We start from the raw sequence: 16,966 nt of genomic DNA, 5'->3' as shown, positions 1-16,966 counted from the left end.
TTAAAGCCGCCTTCCCCCCTCCACAGCATGGCCCTGAGTTGTTTCCAGAGGAGACAATGAGACTGCCCCTTGCCATGTTCCATTACATGTACCAAAGTGACCCATGTTTATTTCACACCAGCCATGACTCCTCCTACGCAGAGCCAAACATTTGGTGTCATGGCTTCTCTCCCGCTGTTCCAAAACGTCTGTTTACCGATGCTTTCCAGGAAATGCTAAACATTAGCTGGCCAACTCTGAGTTGCTGAGCACTTTAGAGGCTATGACAGTTAAAATCTACAGGTTCCCACTCAAGTCTGGTTCTGGTGACCGGGTCGTGATGGCAGCATTCAGGGCACTCACTGGAGGCAGGGACTTGGGTTTATCCAACAGCTCTAATTTTGCAGTAGAATCCCCTTTTCTACTCAAGCATGTGCAGTGTAGTGCAGTCTGGTGTTCACTTCCTGGTGATGTCTGGCACCTGTGACTTAAGTACTTGACCTTTCAGGATGGAGCGTGTGGACCCACTGGAGATATGTTTTACTCTGTCCTGTCTCTGCAGCTCTTGGGAGGGATACGTGCCGTGTAGTGAAAGAAAGAAAAAAACAGGAGCAGGGCTGCCAAGTTCAGGCCCAGGCTCTGTAGCTTCTGTGAGCTGTGTGACCTTGAGTAGCTTTCTGTGTGTCTGCTTACTTACCTGTAAAATGTTGATGACAGTGCCGGGCAGCGGTGGCGCACGCCTTTAATCCCAGGTAGAGCCAGGCAGATATCTGAGTTCGAGGACAGGCACCAAAACTACACAGAGAAACCGTCTCCAAAAACAAAACAAAACAAAAATGTTGATGACAGTTAGGGTGGTGGTAATGTGTACTTCATGGAGTTTTGGGCACCTCAAGGGTAACACATGCAGTATCCAGAAACCAGCCTGGGATCTATAGTGCAGAGCAGAGGAAGCTCCTCAGAGCCACAGCAGGACCTAACAGAACGGGGATGTTGAGAAGCAGAGCCCATGCTAGGGCACGGAAGGAAAGGGAAGGGGCATTGAGTAGAACTGTGTGGTGCGGCATTACCCAAGCTGCAGAGCAGAGAGACAGTCACAGAGGATGATAGAGAGCCTTACCTGTCCCCTTTCAAGACTGGCAAGGCCAAGAGAGTGGCACATGGTAACCCCCCCACCCTTTTTTACTGTCTTCCTCCCTACTGCTCCCGGTGCCAGTAGGTCTCTGGGGAGATGGAGCTCCTTGTAATGGCAGGATCGGAAGAGCTGAAGACAGTTTCCAGGTGGAGAGCCACACTCTGAGCCGAGAAGCAAGGGGGGGGGTCACTCTCCTATGGGATCCCTCCTGGTATACAGGGTCTCTGCTTCATGCCAGTGAAGGCCTGTACATATGTAGGCCTCCCCTCCTTCCTAGCAGTGCCTGGATCTGACAGAGGCCACCAGGAACATGATCTGCAGACTCAGCTCAAAGCTCTTCTTAAGGACCCTCTACCCCTTGAATTTCCCAAATGCAGCTTCTGGGTTTGTTTGTTTGTTTTTTTATGGCTTAGGCCACTAATTGGTGGTTTTGTGACCTCTAAGCTAAGGGGCAATTGAGGTAGGGTGGGGCAGCACCAAATGTCTTCACAGTTAGAAAGGGGCACTGGCCTCTTCACATACCCCTCATAGCCTTGAAGCAGAGGAGGGAAGAGCCTTTCAAGACCTCAGCCTATGTCCCAGGGGCCAGGCAGCCAGGCAGCAATGGGTGATTGCAGCAACTGTTGGAACATGTGCAAGTCAGTGCTTCTTTGTGGCCTCCTAGATCCTGTCACAGGTGCCCAGAGTTGGCTGCTGAGGTGCCATGTGCACATGTAGACAGCAGGCTGATGTTTCTTAGCACCAATCACAAGGCTGTTGTTGTCTGGAACAGGTCCTGGGTCCCTATGGGAATTTTGCATTCCTGCTTGGCAGTGGTCCGTTGCCTCCATTAAGTCACATCCTACTTCTGGAGTTTGTTTAGCTCTCCTTGCCAGAGCATCGGTGACCTTGTAGTAGAATCATCCTTCACAGTTGAGAGGAGAGCCCTTTGCTAGGGGTACTGGATGGGTGGAGTTTGAGGGGATAGCTCTTCCTGGTGTGTATGTAGTTGTCAGTCTTTGAAGAGGGGAGATGCAGAGCTCTCCACCACTTACAGCAGAGGAGTGGCAGGGAGCAGTCCAGATTTGTAGACCCAAGAACAGAGGAGACAAACTAGCCGGGCAGAGAACCAGCTCTGCCTGGGCTGTCAGAGGCTGTCCAGCAGCTTGGTAGCAGTAGATGGCAGATGGGGGGGGGGGGTTCTCGGGGATCAGGACAGGCTCTGCAATGCCACAGATAAGGAACATGCTGCAGCTGGGCAGGCAGGGTGACCCAGATTAGGAGGGTGGTGTCCAGTGATAGCTGGCTTCAGGGTACCAGCCACAGCCCAGTGTCATGCCAGTCCCCCACCCAGTCCTGAGCACTGATCAGCCAGGGTCAGAGGGCAGGCACTTGGAGAAGGATTTTACTTATCAGGATGTTTGCTTTTGTAGAATGAGCTAAACCCTGGGTAGAAGGCATTCTGCCTTCAGATCTGCTGTTTGCATGTCTCTCACTCACATTTTCTTTACAGCTGAAACTAGAGGACCGGTCTGTGGTACCCCGGGATGTGGTCCGCCATATGCGTTCAACCGTGAGTCTCTTGTCCCCATCCCATCCTGAGTCTTGAGCCTCTCTGCTCCCACTCTTGTTTGGAGGAAAGCTGCCTGGTTGGGGAGTGGAGGTCACTTGGGACTATCTTGGTGGGGTGTGCCATGGCAGCCTTGTGGGAAACTTTCTCCCTCCCCTAGGACAGTCAGTGTGGCACGGTGATAGATGTCAACATTGACTGTGCTGTCAAGCTCATTGGCACCAACTGCATCATCTACCCTGTCAACAGCAAGGACCTCCAACACATCTGGGTAAGTGACCTCGCTCTCATCTTGGCTGTATGACATCTGTGCTGCTCCTGTGTGGTCTTGCTGGGTCGGATGGCACAGTGCTTGTTCACTGCAGCCAGCCTGCTCCTGGCATCCTCAGTGTCGCTCTTGCAAGTGAGCTCTTAGACATGAGGTCAGGGTGTGCTCTTCCTCAGCGTTAGCACCAGTCACTGACGAGTGTGGTTATTTTACTTGTTTTCTCCCCTAACACTGACATTTGTTTGTTTGCTTAATGTGTGAGACTGTTTTGCCTGCGTGTGGTCTGTGTACCACTTACATATCTGGTATCAGAACGAGTTGGATTTTCTGGAACTGGAGTTACAGATGGTTATGAGCTGCCATGTGGGTGCTGGGAATAGAACCCAGGTCCTCAGCAAGAGCAGCCAGTGCTCTTACCGGCTGAGCCGTCTCTCCAGTTCCATTTAACACTTAACTTTTAAAACAAGAGGGCTGGAGAGATGGCTCAGCAGGTAAGAGTACTTGTTCTTGGTAAGGACCTATGGTTCCAGAGAATTCAGCTCTGTCCTTTGACCCCCTAAGAGCACCAGGCACACACGTGGCACACATAAACACACATGCAGCAAAGTTTTCATACACGTAAAGATAAATAACAACAAAACAGGTTTCTTTTTAAATAATTGATTTTTGTCAATGACTTGAGTCTTACTAATAACTTTAGTTGGTGTGTAGTTGGTGTGCCTCCTTCTCTGGTGTCTGCAGCTGTTCACCCTCCCACTTACTCCGATCATCTCCGTCCAGCACCTCCCCTAGCCTTTGTCTCCTGAACCATCAGGAAGAAAGCTACATGTACAGCACCCCTGCTCACTAGACAAGGGGTCTGCCCAAGCCTCTGACTGTTCAGTCATCCCAACAGCGTCCTTTCCCTCTGGGCCCTGAGCTCGTTCAGGAAGACCCCTGGCATTTGCTTGTTAGTTCTTCCTTTTCTTTTCCACCTGGGATCGATCCTCCCCAGTCTGTCTTCTCTTCCATCCTGGACAGTGATGCTTCTAGTACTGTGACCTTCACCTTCAACAGCACATGCAAACTCACTACCAGCATGCCCGATGCCCTGTCCAGCTGCCCCCGGGCTTTATGTCCAGTAGCTACACTGCCACTGGGGACTCCCTCAGCACTCAGGTCTGGTTGGTCTGCACAGCACTCTACTGTTTTTTTTAAAAAAAAAAAAAAAAGCCCTCTTACATCACCCTTATATTACCCTTGTGAGTAATTATATCCCATAGAGAAATAGGCCACAGATAGCATCCTTGTCAGATAGTCATCTGAAAGCCATATCCTTGGGTATGTTGCCACCTAAGTGGGCCACCACTCTGACAGTCACACATGGTGACCTGAGGTCATCGTTCCTCATTTGTATTGATTGGCAGCTCTTCTGTGTGGAAGAGCTGTGCCTGCTGCCCTGTTCGTTCGCTTATCATTTTTATATGAGTGTACACTCCAGTTCTGTTTTATTTTTTTATTTTTTTTTTGGTTTTTTGAGACAGGGTTTCTCTGTGTAGCTTTGCGCCTTTCCTGGAACTCACTTGGTAGCCCAGGCTGGCCTCGAACTCACAGAGATCCACCTGCCTCTGCCTCCCCAGTGCTGGGATTAAAGGCATGCGCCACCACCGCCCGGCCAGTTCTGTTTTATTTTATGGCTTATAGTACAGTTCCCTCATCACATGTTTTGCTTTAATTGTCCCAAACTAGGAAGCTCTTTGGTCTGTCTAGCTTCTGTCTGCTGAACACTTTTTTCAGCAGTGAGAGCACTGCCTTCAGTGTCCATGGTGAACTGACCTTTTTATTCAAGGCTCTCTGTCCACAAAGCCCGCCTCCCAAGCATGCCCGCCTCCTGGCTTTGTTTTGTCTCCTTTGCCACTGTGCGATACTCCCACCTCCTAGGCAGTCCACACACTACTGCTGCCCACTCACTGGAAAGGGGCTTGGGATGCAGTGCAAATAAATTGTCTAGAACCTTCCTTCTACATCTTAGCACAGTAAAGAAAGAAAATCCCAGGCCCTGTGCTCTTGCTCACTGCCCTGTGTCCTTGGTCTGTAGCCCTTCATGTATGGAGACTACATCGCCTATGACTGCTGGCTAGGAAAGGTCTATGACTTGAAGAACCAGATCATCCTCAAGTTGTCTAACGGTGCCAGGTAGGGATGGCTGCCTGTTCCAGAGTGGTGCACAGGAGTTTCTGCAGGAGCTATGGGGTCAGGTGTGGTCCAGGACAGTGACCTGTACCCCAGGCTAACTCTGTGATCTCCTGCTACAGCTCAGGTTTGGGACTATCTGAGCTTAGTAGTATGACTCCATCTAAATGTCTCTGAGGGTTGGTGCTCTGTTCTGCATGTGTTAATGGTGGCAGGCATTGATGTGGGCTAAGCTGTAGGTGGAAGATAAATGGTATGTTTTAGGGCATGTTTATAAAGTCTTGGTGCCTCTGGTCCCTGGTGTTGGTGCATACTGTGCCCTGGTGGAGACCAAGCCTCTGTCCTCTGTTTCAGGTGCTCCATGAATACAGAAGATGGCGCCAAACTCTATGATGTCTGTCCACATGTCAGCGACTCGGTACATATGCTCTATCAGAGGGGTCACCCTGCTCTCTTCCTCACCTGCTTTGGCATGAGAACTGTCCGAGGCTAGACAAGGGATTGTGAGGGGCAGGGGGGGTGCAGTGTGCACCAGAGCAGCTGGAGGCCTGGGCAGGGCTGGAAGCAAATACTAGCACTGTATTTGAGTTGTGTTAGTCATTTTGTTTGGATGGTTGACTGGGCTGGGGGTGTGTTTTAAGATTTATTGTATGAGCGAATCAGAAAGAGAATGTGTTTGTAGGAGTGTATGGAGGCAAGAAGAGGTGTCAGATCCCCTGGGATTGGAATTAGAGGTGATTGTGAGCCACAAGTTTGGTTTTGGGAACCAAAACCCAAACGTGGGTCCTCTGCAAGAGCAGCCAGTGCTCTTAACCACTCCAGCCCCTGGTTTTTGAGACAGTCTTGCTCTGCAGCTCAGGCTAACCTCCAGCACCAACTCCCCCGAGTGCTAGGATTGCAGGTGTGCTGCCACGGTTGTTGTGGCTCTGTTCTCTCAGCCCTCAGTACACAGTCGCTTAGGCCAGCCGGATGTGCCAGCAGACGAGCACACGGAGGTGTAGTGTACTAGGGGTGTGTGATTACCCAGGTGTGTGTGCCACTGCTCTCTAGAGCTTTGGTCCTAGTGTATGATTCCTGGGCCCCCAGTTTGTACCAGGCTTGGAAAGTGTATCCTCTGTAGACTGTGCTTCAGGGAGCTTCAGGAAGGCCATGTCATGTGGGGTCCTCCTGCAAGGCAAGCACAGAGCACCACTGGCCGAGGAGGCCTACTCAAGTGCATTTTCCTTTGCTCCCGACCCTTCAGGGTCTCTTCTTTGATGACTCCTATGGCTTCTACCCAGGCCAAGTGCTCATTGGCCCTGCTAAGATCTTCTCCAGTGTCCAGTGGCTCTCGGGGGTCAAGCCTGTACTCAGCACCAAAAGCAAGTTCCGTGTGGTGGTGGAGGAGGTAAGGGCCCAACTGGTGGGGTGAGGACTGAGTCATAAGCTCTAGGCCCTGGGGCTCAGCTGCTTCCCTCCAACCTGCTCCCCAGGACCCAAACCCTGCTGACCTGAAAGGGATTGGAGCGCGGGGCAGCCCAGGTTCTAGTCGTGGGGGCTGATTGGCAGACATCCCTCCCCTTGCAGTGCTCAGGGAGAGTGGAGGGATCTCAACTCCTAACTCGTGGGTGGCCACAGTGTATCTGTGTGGTGCTGGAGACCTTGAAAGTCCACCTCTGACCACACCCCTGTCCCACTCAACTGTCCCCAGGTTCAGGTTGTGGAGTTGAAAGTCACATGGATTACCAAGAGTTTCTGCCCTGGGGGCCCGGACAGCGTTAGCCCCCCACCTTCTGTCATCACTCAGGAAAACCTAGGCAGGTGAGCGTGCCCCTACCCCAAAAACCCCAGGGACTCATCCGGGCATGTCTTGGTTGGGCCATAAATGCATGAGAGGGCCAAGCATCCCACCTGCCTCTCAGAAGTCCATCCAAGCTCCCATTTTTTCTCTTCAGGGTGAAGCGTCTCGGATGCTTTGACCATGCTCAGCGGCAGCTTGGGGAACGCTGTCTATATGTCTTCCCAGCCAAGGTAGAGCCGGCCAAGATTGCCTGGGAATGTCCAGAAAAAAACTGCGCCCAGGGGGAGGGCTCTATGGCCAAGAAGGTATGTCCTTGAGGTGGGTGGGTGTGGGCACTCATGGAACTGGCCGTGAGCCATTTCCACAGCCAGCAAGGTGGGTCTGGGCTCTAGGCCTTGGGGGGCAGCCATGAGGACCCTTGCTGACCACTTAGGTGGTTGTAGCTCTACTCCCCAAGACAGGGCCAGGGTGGGCCTGCCTGCCTCACTCCACAACCGCCTCTCTGCTCTGCTCTCACAGGTGAAGCGCCTATTAAAGAAACAGGTTGTGAGGATCATGTCCTGCGCCCCAGATACCCAGTGCCCTAGGGACCATTCCATGGAGGACCCAGACAAGAAAGGGGAAGCCAGAGCCAAGAGTGAAGTAGGGTCTACCAGCCCCGAGGAGCAGCCTGATGGATCCGCCAGCTCAGTGGAGATGCAAGACGAGGGGCCAGAGGAGCCTCAGGAGACCGGCGAGCCACTGCCCCCCTTCCTGTTGAAAGAGGGCGCCGAGGACGGGCTGCACTCGGCAGAGCAGGACGCCGACGACGAGGCCGCTGACGACACAGATGACACCAGCTCAGTGACCTCCTCCGCCAGTTCGACGACCTCCTCCCAGAGCGGCAGCGGCACTGGTCGTAAAAAGAGCATTCCCTTGTCCATCAAAAACTTGAAGCGAAAACACAAGAGAAAGAAGAATAAGATTACGCGTGACTTCAAGCCTGGGGACAGGTAATTCCCAGTGTTCCTCATCCTGCAGGGCCCAGGGAAGAGCCCATCTCAGGGCTCACATATGTACTCAGTAGCTCTGCGTGCCTTGTAAGAGCTCATGGTGCTCCCATGGGGGAGGGGTGGCTAGGGCAGGCCTTGGTAAACAGGGGAAGAGTGGTGTGGGATGGTGGCTTTGTGGGACCACGTTTGCCTGAGCTCTCCCTACGGTACTGGCCCCAGAGAACGTATCACGCTTGGGGCACAGGTGAGCTTTACACACAGTAGACTCTTACCCTGCCCACTTGAGACTCAGGCCTGGAAGGGATGGAAGGTCACCTTCTCATGGGCCCGCACTGCAGGGTGGCTGTGGAGGTGGTGACTACGATGACCTCAGCTGACGTGATGTGGCAGGATGGCTCTGTGGAATGCAACATCCGTTCCAACGACCTCTTCCCGGTACACCACCTGGACAACAACGAATTCTGCCCCGGAGACTTTGTGGTGGACAAGCGAGGTAGTGCTAAGCCTCAGGGTGGCCAATGGGACACTCTAGACAAGGCCAGGGGCCAGTGGGGATAGGACTTGGGGCCTCTGAGTACTTTTTGAAGTCCTCTCTTTAACAGGCCAGGGGAGCCTTTGTGGTTTGAAGTGTGGTTGCAGTCAGGCATCCCAGGGCTTTTTAGGCAGTCACATCCCTTCTGGTTTCCCTAGTCCAGAGCTGCCCAGACCCTGCTGTCTATGGTGTGGTGCAGTCCGGGGACCATGTTGGCCGTACCTGCATGGTGAAGTGGTTCAAACTGCGGCCTAGTGGGGATGACGTGGAGGTGAGTCTACTGTCCTGCCTCTGTTGGATGGGCTCCGCGGAAAGGGTGAGGCCCCGGCTCATGCCAGCCTGGCTTATTCCACAGCTCATTGGAGAAGAGGAGGATGTGAGTGTCTACGACATTGCTGACCACCCTGACTTTCGCTTCCGCACAACTGATATTGTCATCCGCATTGGTAACACTGAGGACGGGGCTCTGCCCAAGGAGGATGAGGTAGGTATACTCTCCAAATTCATGCTCTGGGGAGTGCCTGCAGTACCTGACCCTGCCACCAGGTGGCTGCAGGCACTAAGACCTGAAAGTTTTACAACTCTGTGTCCCAGGATGGTTGGCATGGCCTGCATCAGAGACAGGCAGCCCAGGCACCTGCAGGCCTTGGGCTTCTTGGGCCCTGCAAGTCATTCCTTAGAGGAGTCACAGTCAGCAGCAGCAGAGTCTAGGCAGGTTTGGAAGTGGAACTTGAGCTAGACCTGAAGCAAAAGGTGGGGATGTTGGGAGAGGTCAACAAGACAGATTCTAGACAGAGGGCCGAAACAAACTCTGAAGGCCCAGTACCCACGCTGGGAGGAGTCCAGAGCCAGGCAGGCCAGGACAATACTTGTGCAGAGAGAGTTGCTGCAGACTTGGGAAGGCCACTTAGTATTTGCTGCCAGGCCAGGGATGGGCCATCCCTTGTCACCCATTTGACTCTGTCCCCTTGTCCTTCAGCCATCAGTGGGCCAGGTGGCCCGAGTAGACGTCAGTAGCAAGGTGGAAGTGGTGTGGGCTGACAACTCAAAAACCATCATCCTGCCACAGGTAAGGCTGGCGAGAGCCTGACCAGCGGCCAGGGATTACCCTGGCCTCTCTCGGGCTGCTTGCTGCTGCCCTTGAAGGTGGCTCTCTAGCCTTCGCACATGAGCTCCAGGAACTGGATCCCACAGGTGTGAGGTTCCCACACTTCTAGATTGCTCTAGACTCCTCACATACTGTGTTGAGCCATGCAGGGTATTTCTTGCCACTGTTTCTAGGATAACTGTTGACAGATAAGGAAGAGTGAGAAAAGGCGGGCCCCAGTTCAGCTGACCCCATACATAGTCCAACTTTCCTTTCCTGGTACACACAAGAGGGCGGGCCAAGGAGGCAGAGAATGGTTTGTCCCTCACCTTGGCAGCCAGCCATTCTAGGGGAGAGCAGGGCACAGTGTGACCAACTCTGTGCACCTGCTTTGCCTGCCAGTAAGGCTACCCACTTCTAGTGCAGCCCACAAAGCCCGTCCACCCTCGCACCTGGCCTGAGTGCTGGAGGTGGGCTGGCTTTGCTGAGGTTTCCTTGTGCCCCTCGTTGCCCAGAGCCTGAGAGAAGGTGGTACACGCATTAACTGGGCTTCGTGTACAGCTTGGGATTAGAAGGTAAGCAATGGGCCCCTTGCAGAGAACTGGAATCTTGTAGCATGGACAGGGCTTCAGATGCAGAGTTGAGGGCAGAGAAGAGGGGAGGGGCTCACCGAGGCCGCCGCGAGTCGTCCACAGGAAGGCAAAGGGCCAGAGTTGTGTCTGAATTGCTGTCTTCTGCCCCCAGCACTTATACAACATCGAGTCCGAGATCGAGGAGTCGGACTACGATTCGGTAGAAGGCAGCACCAGTGGCGCCTCTTCAGATGAGTGGGAAGATGACAGTGACAGCTGGGAGACAGACAATGGGCTGGTAGATGACGAGCACCCCAAGATAGAAGACCTGGCCATCCTACCCCCAGAGCAGCTGGCTGCCCCTGAGGAGGACAAGGGGGTGGTAATCAGTGAAGAGGCAGCCACAGCTGCCATCCAGGGGGCGGTGGCCATGGCTGCCCCCGTGGCAGGGCTGATGGAGAAAGCTGGCAAGGATGGGCCTCCCAAGAGTTTCCGGGAGCTGAAAGAGGCCATCAAGATCCTGGAGAGCCTCAAGAACATGACTGTGGAGCAGCTGCTCACAGGGTCCCCCACCTCTCCCACGGTGGAGCCTGAGAAGCCGACCCGGGAGAAGAAGTTTCTGGACGACATCAAGAAGCTACAGGAGAACCTCAAGAAGACCCTAGACAATGTGGCCATCGCTGAGGAGGAGAAGATGGAGGCGGTGCCCGACACAGAACGCAAGGAAGACAAACCCGAGGCACAGTCACCAGTGAAGGCCGAGTGGCCCAGTGAGACTCCTGTGCTCTGTCAACAGTGTGGTGGAAAACCTGGTGTCACCTTCACCAGTGCCAAGGGCGAGGTGTTCTCTGTGCTGGAGTTTGCACCCTGTGAGTCAGCCTGAATGGCTGTCGTCCTTCCTCATCCCCCCAGAATTCCTGTTTCTACAACACACCTGGAGGCCAAGTGGCTTATGCTCCCTTCTCACTGCCCCTGTCCCCTGCCCTGCCCCAGGGGTAGTAGTGGGAGGCACCTGGGCTCCTTCACCATCTGGAATCTCTCAGGCAGCAACTGTCCAGGTCACACTCTCGGGCATTGTGGGTTTGGAGTTGACGGGGCCTGGGTCGGGGCCTGGGTCAGGGCCTGACTCTCCTCTCCTTGCAGCAAACCACTCCTTCAAGAAGATTGAGTTCCAGCCTCCAGAAGCCAAGAAGTTCTTCAGCACAGTACGAAAGGAGATGGCTCTGCTGGCTACCTCCCTGCCCGACGGCATCATGGTCAAGACATTCGAGGACAGGATGGCAAGTGGGCTGCTGGGAACTTGGGGACCACTGGGGACTAAGGTGTAGCAGCACCCACAGGGGCCAGGTGGTCCTTCTTCTAGAAAGTAGCCGGGCGGTGGTGGCGCACACCTTTAATCCCAGCATTGGGAGGCAGAGACAGGCGGATCTCTTGAGTCCAGACCAGCCTGATCTACAGAGCGAGTCCAGAACAACCTGTCTCAACAAAAGTAGCTTTGAACCCGTGTAAGATTCAGCCTAAGAGGAGTTTGGCTGCCTTTTTTGTATACCTTTCCTATCCCCCAAATCAGAGGCCTTTCCTCCCTCTCAGGGGGCTCCTTTCAGAGGACCTTGTCTGAAACGGCGCTGTCCCGCAGTGTCACCGCCACATGTGATTCTCCGTGTAGTCTGTCATCACATGCAGCTGCCCTTTGGACTCACGCCAGGAACTCATGGTGGTCCTGACCCAGCTTCTCAAGGGCTAGAGACACACCTGTTGCACTTAGGAAAATTCTTTCAGAGAATTCCAGCGTGGTGCAGCTCTGCTGAGGGAATATGAAAAAAGCACCTACTTTTTGTTTTGTTGATGCTTTTTCTCCGTGTCTGCAAGATACCTCCCCAGGGTCCCTCAGACCTGGGGCAGGGCCCTTCTTTCTCTCTTTCCCAGCTACTCTCTGCTCTGCTCTGGAACCCTGGTAGAAGGTTATAACTGATACAAGAAAAGTACATATAATATGTATACATATAATAATATACATATAATAATATATAGTCAAGAATTACATTAACGATGTCCAGTCCATAGACATTTAACAAATTCAGAGAAAATACTCCATTATCTGTCCTTTTTTGGTGAATCCAAAAGTTGTATCTAATTCATTTTCTATCCTAACTTTCATTACCAACTGAAAACTATCTTTTAATGTCTTTCAAACTTATACAAACTTATACACTGGTTAGTGAGTTGCTTTTCTGAATTTGTTAACAAGGAAAACTATATAAATTATCTAGTCTTCAACTCCCTCAGAGACCCAAAAAGGAAATATTACCTAAGAAAGCAGGACGTGCACACAATCAACTTACAAAAAATATGAGAAATGACAGAAGCAGCTGGCTGCCTGGACAGTCACCCAAGGTTCCTCTGCAAGGTTCCTATAGGCCTAGCATATCTGACAGACTCCTCTGTGAAGCAGGATTTTCTGAAGGGCTACCCTACCTTGTCTTGACAGAGTTTGGCAGTCCTTTCTTTTGTGTCCTGCTTGTCCATTTGGACAGCATGCTGTCAGCAGTTGAGGCCAGGACATTTTCTTGCCCAGTGGCTAACTTGCCACAAAGAAAGTAAACTCTATAAGGAGTTTCTTCGATGCCCATCATCTTCTCTGAAGTAGATTGGTGCTGCCAGGTGTAGACATGTCTCATGGTCATTAAAAAAAAAAGTATTTATGTTATTAAAACATCTTAAATGCCATATTCTATAGATCTCTGAAGTGTTTGAAGATGGCCTGTTTATCTAACATATATCTCTGTTTGACCTTGGAAACGTACCTACCCTGACAAGTTCCATTGTAATAGGTGACTAACTACTAACCTGCATTTCTTTATATCCTAAATAGTTGATAATAATAACTTTCAAGGACTAGCAATTTTTGCATTACATTGTTAAATGAGCTATATAGGGTACAATACCTTGAACAAGAGTAGAAACATATGTACAATATGTTCTAACAAAATTAATCTCAAATTTGTATTAATATACAAAATTTGTATACAGTATACAAAAATCCAATCCAATGTAAAATACTTAAAACTAGTAGTTGGCGCTGGGTGGCATGGTGCACGCCTTTAATCCCAGCACTCGGGAGGTAGAACCAGGCAGATCTCTGTAATTCGAGGTCAGCCTGGTCTACAGAATGAGATCCAGGACAGGCACTAAAGCTACACAGAGAAACCCTGTCTGGAAAAACAAAAAAAATTAGTAGTTGCTTTTTAAAAGTAGATTCAATAATTTACTTTTTTTTTTCTTATCACATCCGTATTTTCCTTTTTTCAGAGTAGATTCAATAATCTACCCTTTTACCTTTTATCCTATCATTTCTTGTGTGTGTGTGTGTGTGTGTGTGTGTGTGTGTGTGCGCGCGAACGCGCGCGCGCGCGCGCTTTTGTTCAAGACAGGGGTTCTCTATGTAGTTTTGGAGTCTGTCCTGAAACTCGCTCTGTAGACCAGGTTGACTTGAACTCAGAGATTCACCTGCCTATGCCTCCTGAGTGCCAGGATCAAAGGTGTGCGCCGCCACCTCCCGGCCTCCTACCATTTCTGTATCTTTTTTTTTTTTTTTTCAGAGTAGATTCAGTAATCTACCTTTTTATCTTATCATTTCTACATAATACATTTCTATATCAACTTCAGTCTGAGGATTTGTGGAGTTGGTGGAGACGTGGCAGTGGCTTGTTCCTTTGTCTCTCTGATCTTTCAGCTTTTACCCCAATATCTGGCTTCCGGGTTTTTTATTAGTAAGACCATTCAGCAGTTCATGATACAATCCCATGTTCCCTTCCAGGACCTCTTCTCAGCACTAATCAAGGGCCCCACCCGGACTCCCTATGAAGATGGCCTTTACCTGTTTGACATCCAGCTTCCCAACATCTACCCAGCGGTGCCCCCCCACTTCTGCTACCTCTCCCAGTGCAGTGGCCGCCTGAACCCCAACCTCTATGACAACGGGAAGGTGTGCGTCAGCCTCCTGGGTACCTGGATTGGAAAGGTGAGGATGGGCCCCAGTGGAGACGGTGGCACAGTGGGGCTGGTGTCCGTCTGGGACAGACCTGAAGGTTCAGTTTGTGTTTCAGGGGACAGAGAGGTGGACGAGCAAATCCAGTCTTCTCCAGGTGCTCATTTCCATCCAAGGTACGATAATGGGCTGGCAGGCACACTGACAGGCAATTCCCAAGCCCGCCTTCGTGACTTAGTAAGGACTTTCTCTGGCAGGTCTGATCCTGGTAAATGAGCCATACTACAACGAAGCTGGCTTTGATAGTGACCGGGGCCTGCAGGAAGGCTACGAGAACAGTCGCTGCTACAATGAGATGGCGTTGATCCGCGTGGTGCAGTCCATGACCCAGTTGGTGCGACGGCCTCCTGAGGTCTTCGAGCAGGAGATCCGGCAGCACTTCAGTGTGGGTGGCTGGCGTCTGGTGAGCCGCATTGAGTCCTGGTTGGAAACCCACGCCATGCTAGAGAGGGCCCAGGCACTGCCCAACGGAGTCCCTAAAGACAGCAGCTCTCTGGAGCCCCTGGCTGCAGCTGAACTCTCCGACTCCGGCCGAGAAGAGCCCGAGGATGTAGGGATGGCCCCTGGGGAGGCCTCCCAGGGCTCAGACTCCGAGAGTGGTGCCCAGGGCCCGGCCTCAGCCAGCAGGGACCACACAGAGCAGACTGAGACAGCCCCTGATGCGGCGGCAGCGCCCAGCGTTAGACCAAAGAGGAGGAGGAAGAGCTACCGCAGCTTCCTGCCTGAGAAGAGCGGCTACCCTGACATCGGCTTCCCCCTCTTCCCGCTTTCCAAGGGCTTCATCAAGAGCATCCGAGGGGTCCTCACACAGTTCCGTGCTGCCCTGCTCGAGGCAGGCATGCCGGAGAGCTCAGAGGACAAGTAGCGGCCAGGGCTTGAGAAAGGAGTGTCATGGTGGGAGAGGCCAGCCGCTGCCTGCTCCCTCCCTCCCTCCCTGAGATTTTGCCCCTCTCCTGCCCCTTCCTCTCCCCAGTTGGAGCCTTCCACGGCCCTCTCCTCCCTGCGGCAAGTTTGATGAAGTGCAAGAAGTGTCCCGAGATGCTGCGTTCTATCCCTCAGTGATGTTTCAAAGGCAGGTCCCTGAGGCACTGGGAACTCCACTGGTGTCCCTTTTGTTGCCCCAGGCAGAATGTCCTGGCCCTTGTTCCCTAGCTGTCCCTTCTCAGGTCAGAGGTGGGGTGTTGAGGAACCTGCAAGTGGCAGGAGGGTGGACGTGCCTTGCATGAAGCGCGGCTGCTCCTGCAATACTCCTGGTCCCTTTCCTCCTCAGCTCGACTGTAGCCTCCCCACACCGCAGACCCTCCTGCTGCCACGCTGGGTCCTCTACTTCCCCATACCTCCATCTCTTGGAGCTGTGGCTGCTGCGGCCGCTGTGGCCTGTCAGTGCGTTATAGCCCTTAGACCTGTTGCACTTACTCTCTAAGAGAGGTTGGGACTAAGCTAAGGTTCGGTAACACCAAGAGAGGTGGTAACCCCCACAGGGACATGGAGGTAAGGACAGGGTGCCGCTGGGAAAGAGATGGCTGTAGGTGCCTTGCTCTTCCAGTCCAAGCTGGCAGCGACACTGGCAGTCCTGCCCAGACCTGCCTGGGTGGGCTCTACTGACATCCGCTCCAGCCAGCCTCATTTTGTCCCTACTGAGGCCACAGGAGCATCTGCACAAACCAGGCCAGCAACAAAGGCCTCTCCCCATCCAGTGGCTCCTGTCAGCCTTGGCTTATAGACTCTGCAAGCGCAGTCGGAGGGAGGGGGGAGAGAGGGAGGGAGGGAGGCTGGGAGGCTGGATGCCAGCGGGAGCTCCACCCCACCCCACAGGCGCAGAGGTTTACAAGTTTCTAAGCTTTTGATAATGTGAAGCTCCAGATCAGAGGATGCTGTGGAGCACATTGCAGCTCTGTCATTTCCGGTGTATGTATGTAATATTTAAGGTTGGGAAAATAAATCTCAAAAGCTAACTCTTACTACAAAAAAAGGCAAAAGACAAAACAGACAAAAAAAAAAAAAAAAAAAAAAAAAGCCAAAGCATGATGCGTCTTGTCAGCCTTAATGGGCTCCACGCCTGTGCTGTGCAAGTACCGCCGGGCATCAGAGCCTTGGGAAGGACAGAACCGGAAACTGGAACACTCACCGGGAACCCGTCGCTACCTTGCGGACATCATGAGTGCCTGGTGGGACTGTGCATCCCGGGGCATTATTCATGTGGAGATGTGAATGCCTACTGCTTATAATATCTGTATAAAGTGCTGTGTGATTAAACTTTTTTTTTACTTGCATTTTTTGGGGGGGCTGGCTCATTAACAAGACAAAGTGACACCATTAAACCTGCCTCTGCCGTTCATTCGGGCTCTGTTGCCTTCTGTGTGCCAGGGCCCACCCTCCCACACCATTTCCTCAAGGTAGTCTGTAGCAGTGGGTCTTCCTCTCCAGGCCTGCGGTCTGTTGGGGTTGGCAGTGAGTATCCGGATGGCAGTCAGCTCTCAACACTGGGTAGTGGACACCAGTGTGCCTGAGTATCTGGGCTCCAAGCTGGAATGGTTGCCAGTCTGGGGAGCATTCGCTGCTTTCCTGGGCTTTCCTCTCTTCCTGCCTTGAACTGCTAAGGAAGAGTTGGAAGGGCTGAGGTGCCTTGGGTGAGCCTAGAGATGTCATGAGTGTAACCCAATTTTTTTTTTTTTTTTTTAAGGAACTGCTGCCTGTCATTTTTGTTTGAAATCTGTCAGAACCCCTTCCCTGGAGAGAGATTAGCAAGTCTTCCCTTCATAAGGTCCCAACAACAAAGTTCAGGTCCACCAAAGCTCCCCCTGGAGAGCCAGTGAGCTTTCTGGGCTTAGTTGCAGAGCATGGACGAGGGG

At 52.4% G+C, this 16,966-nt stretch overlaps 1 protein-coding gene across 1 annotated transcript in view; it reads left to right on the top strand.

The window, feature by feature from the left end:
- Ube2o (ubiquitin conjugating enzyme E2 O) overlaps window positions 1-16,452 on the top strand; it is a 45,851-nt gene extending 29,399 nt beyond the window's left edge. Inside the window, 17 exon segments of the mRNA XM_028889611.2 lie at window positions 2,607-2,666; window positions 2,824-2,934; window positions 5,009-5,106; window positions 5,458-5,521; window positions 6,347-6,490; window positions 6,794-6,903; window positions 7,038-7,188; window positions 7,403-7,875; window positions 8,214-8,368; window positions 8,566-8,678; window positions 8,763-8,891; window positions 9,387-9,476; window positions 10,239-10,935; window positions 11,210-11,346; window positions 13,884-14,087; window positions 14,173-14,230; window positions 14,312-16,452. Of these exon segments, the coding sequence (XP_028745444.1) occupies window positions 2,607-2,666; window positions 2,824-2,934; window positions 5,009-5,106; window positions 5,458-5,521; window positions 6,347-6,490; window positions 6,794-6,903; window positions 7,038-7,188; window positions 7,403-7,875; window positions 8,214-8,368; window positions 8,566-8,678; window positions 8,763-8,891; window positions 9,387-9,476; window positions 10,239-10,935; window positions 11,210-11,346; window positions 13,884-14,087; window positions 14,173-14,230; window positions 14,312-14,979 (3,462 nt within the window). The 3' untranslated portion in view covers window positions 14,980-16,452.
- The last annotated feature ends 514 nt before the right edge of the window (window positions 16,453-16,966 follow it).

Source organism: Peromyscus leucopus, chromosome 8b (assembly GCF_004664715.2).
Source record: "Peromyscus leucopus breed LL Stock chromosome 8b, UCI_PerLeu_2.1, whole genome shotgun sequence".
Classification (NCBI taxonomy): Eukaryota; Metazoa; Chordata; class Mammalia; order Rodentia; family Cricetidae; genus Peromyscus; species Peromyscus leucopus.
Note: the sequence above shows the minus strand (reverse complement) of the source record. Positions and strands in the feature narration are given on the sequence as shown.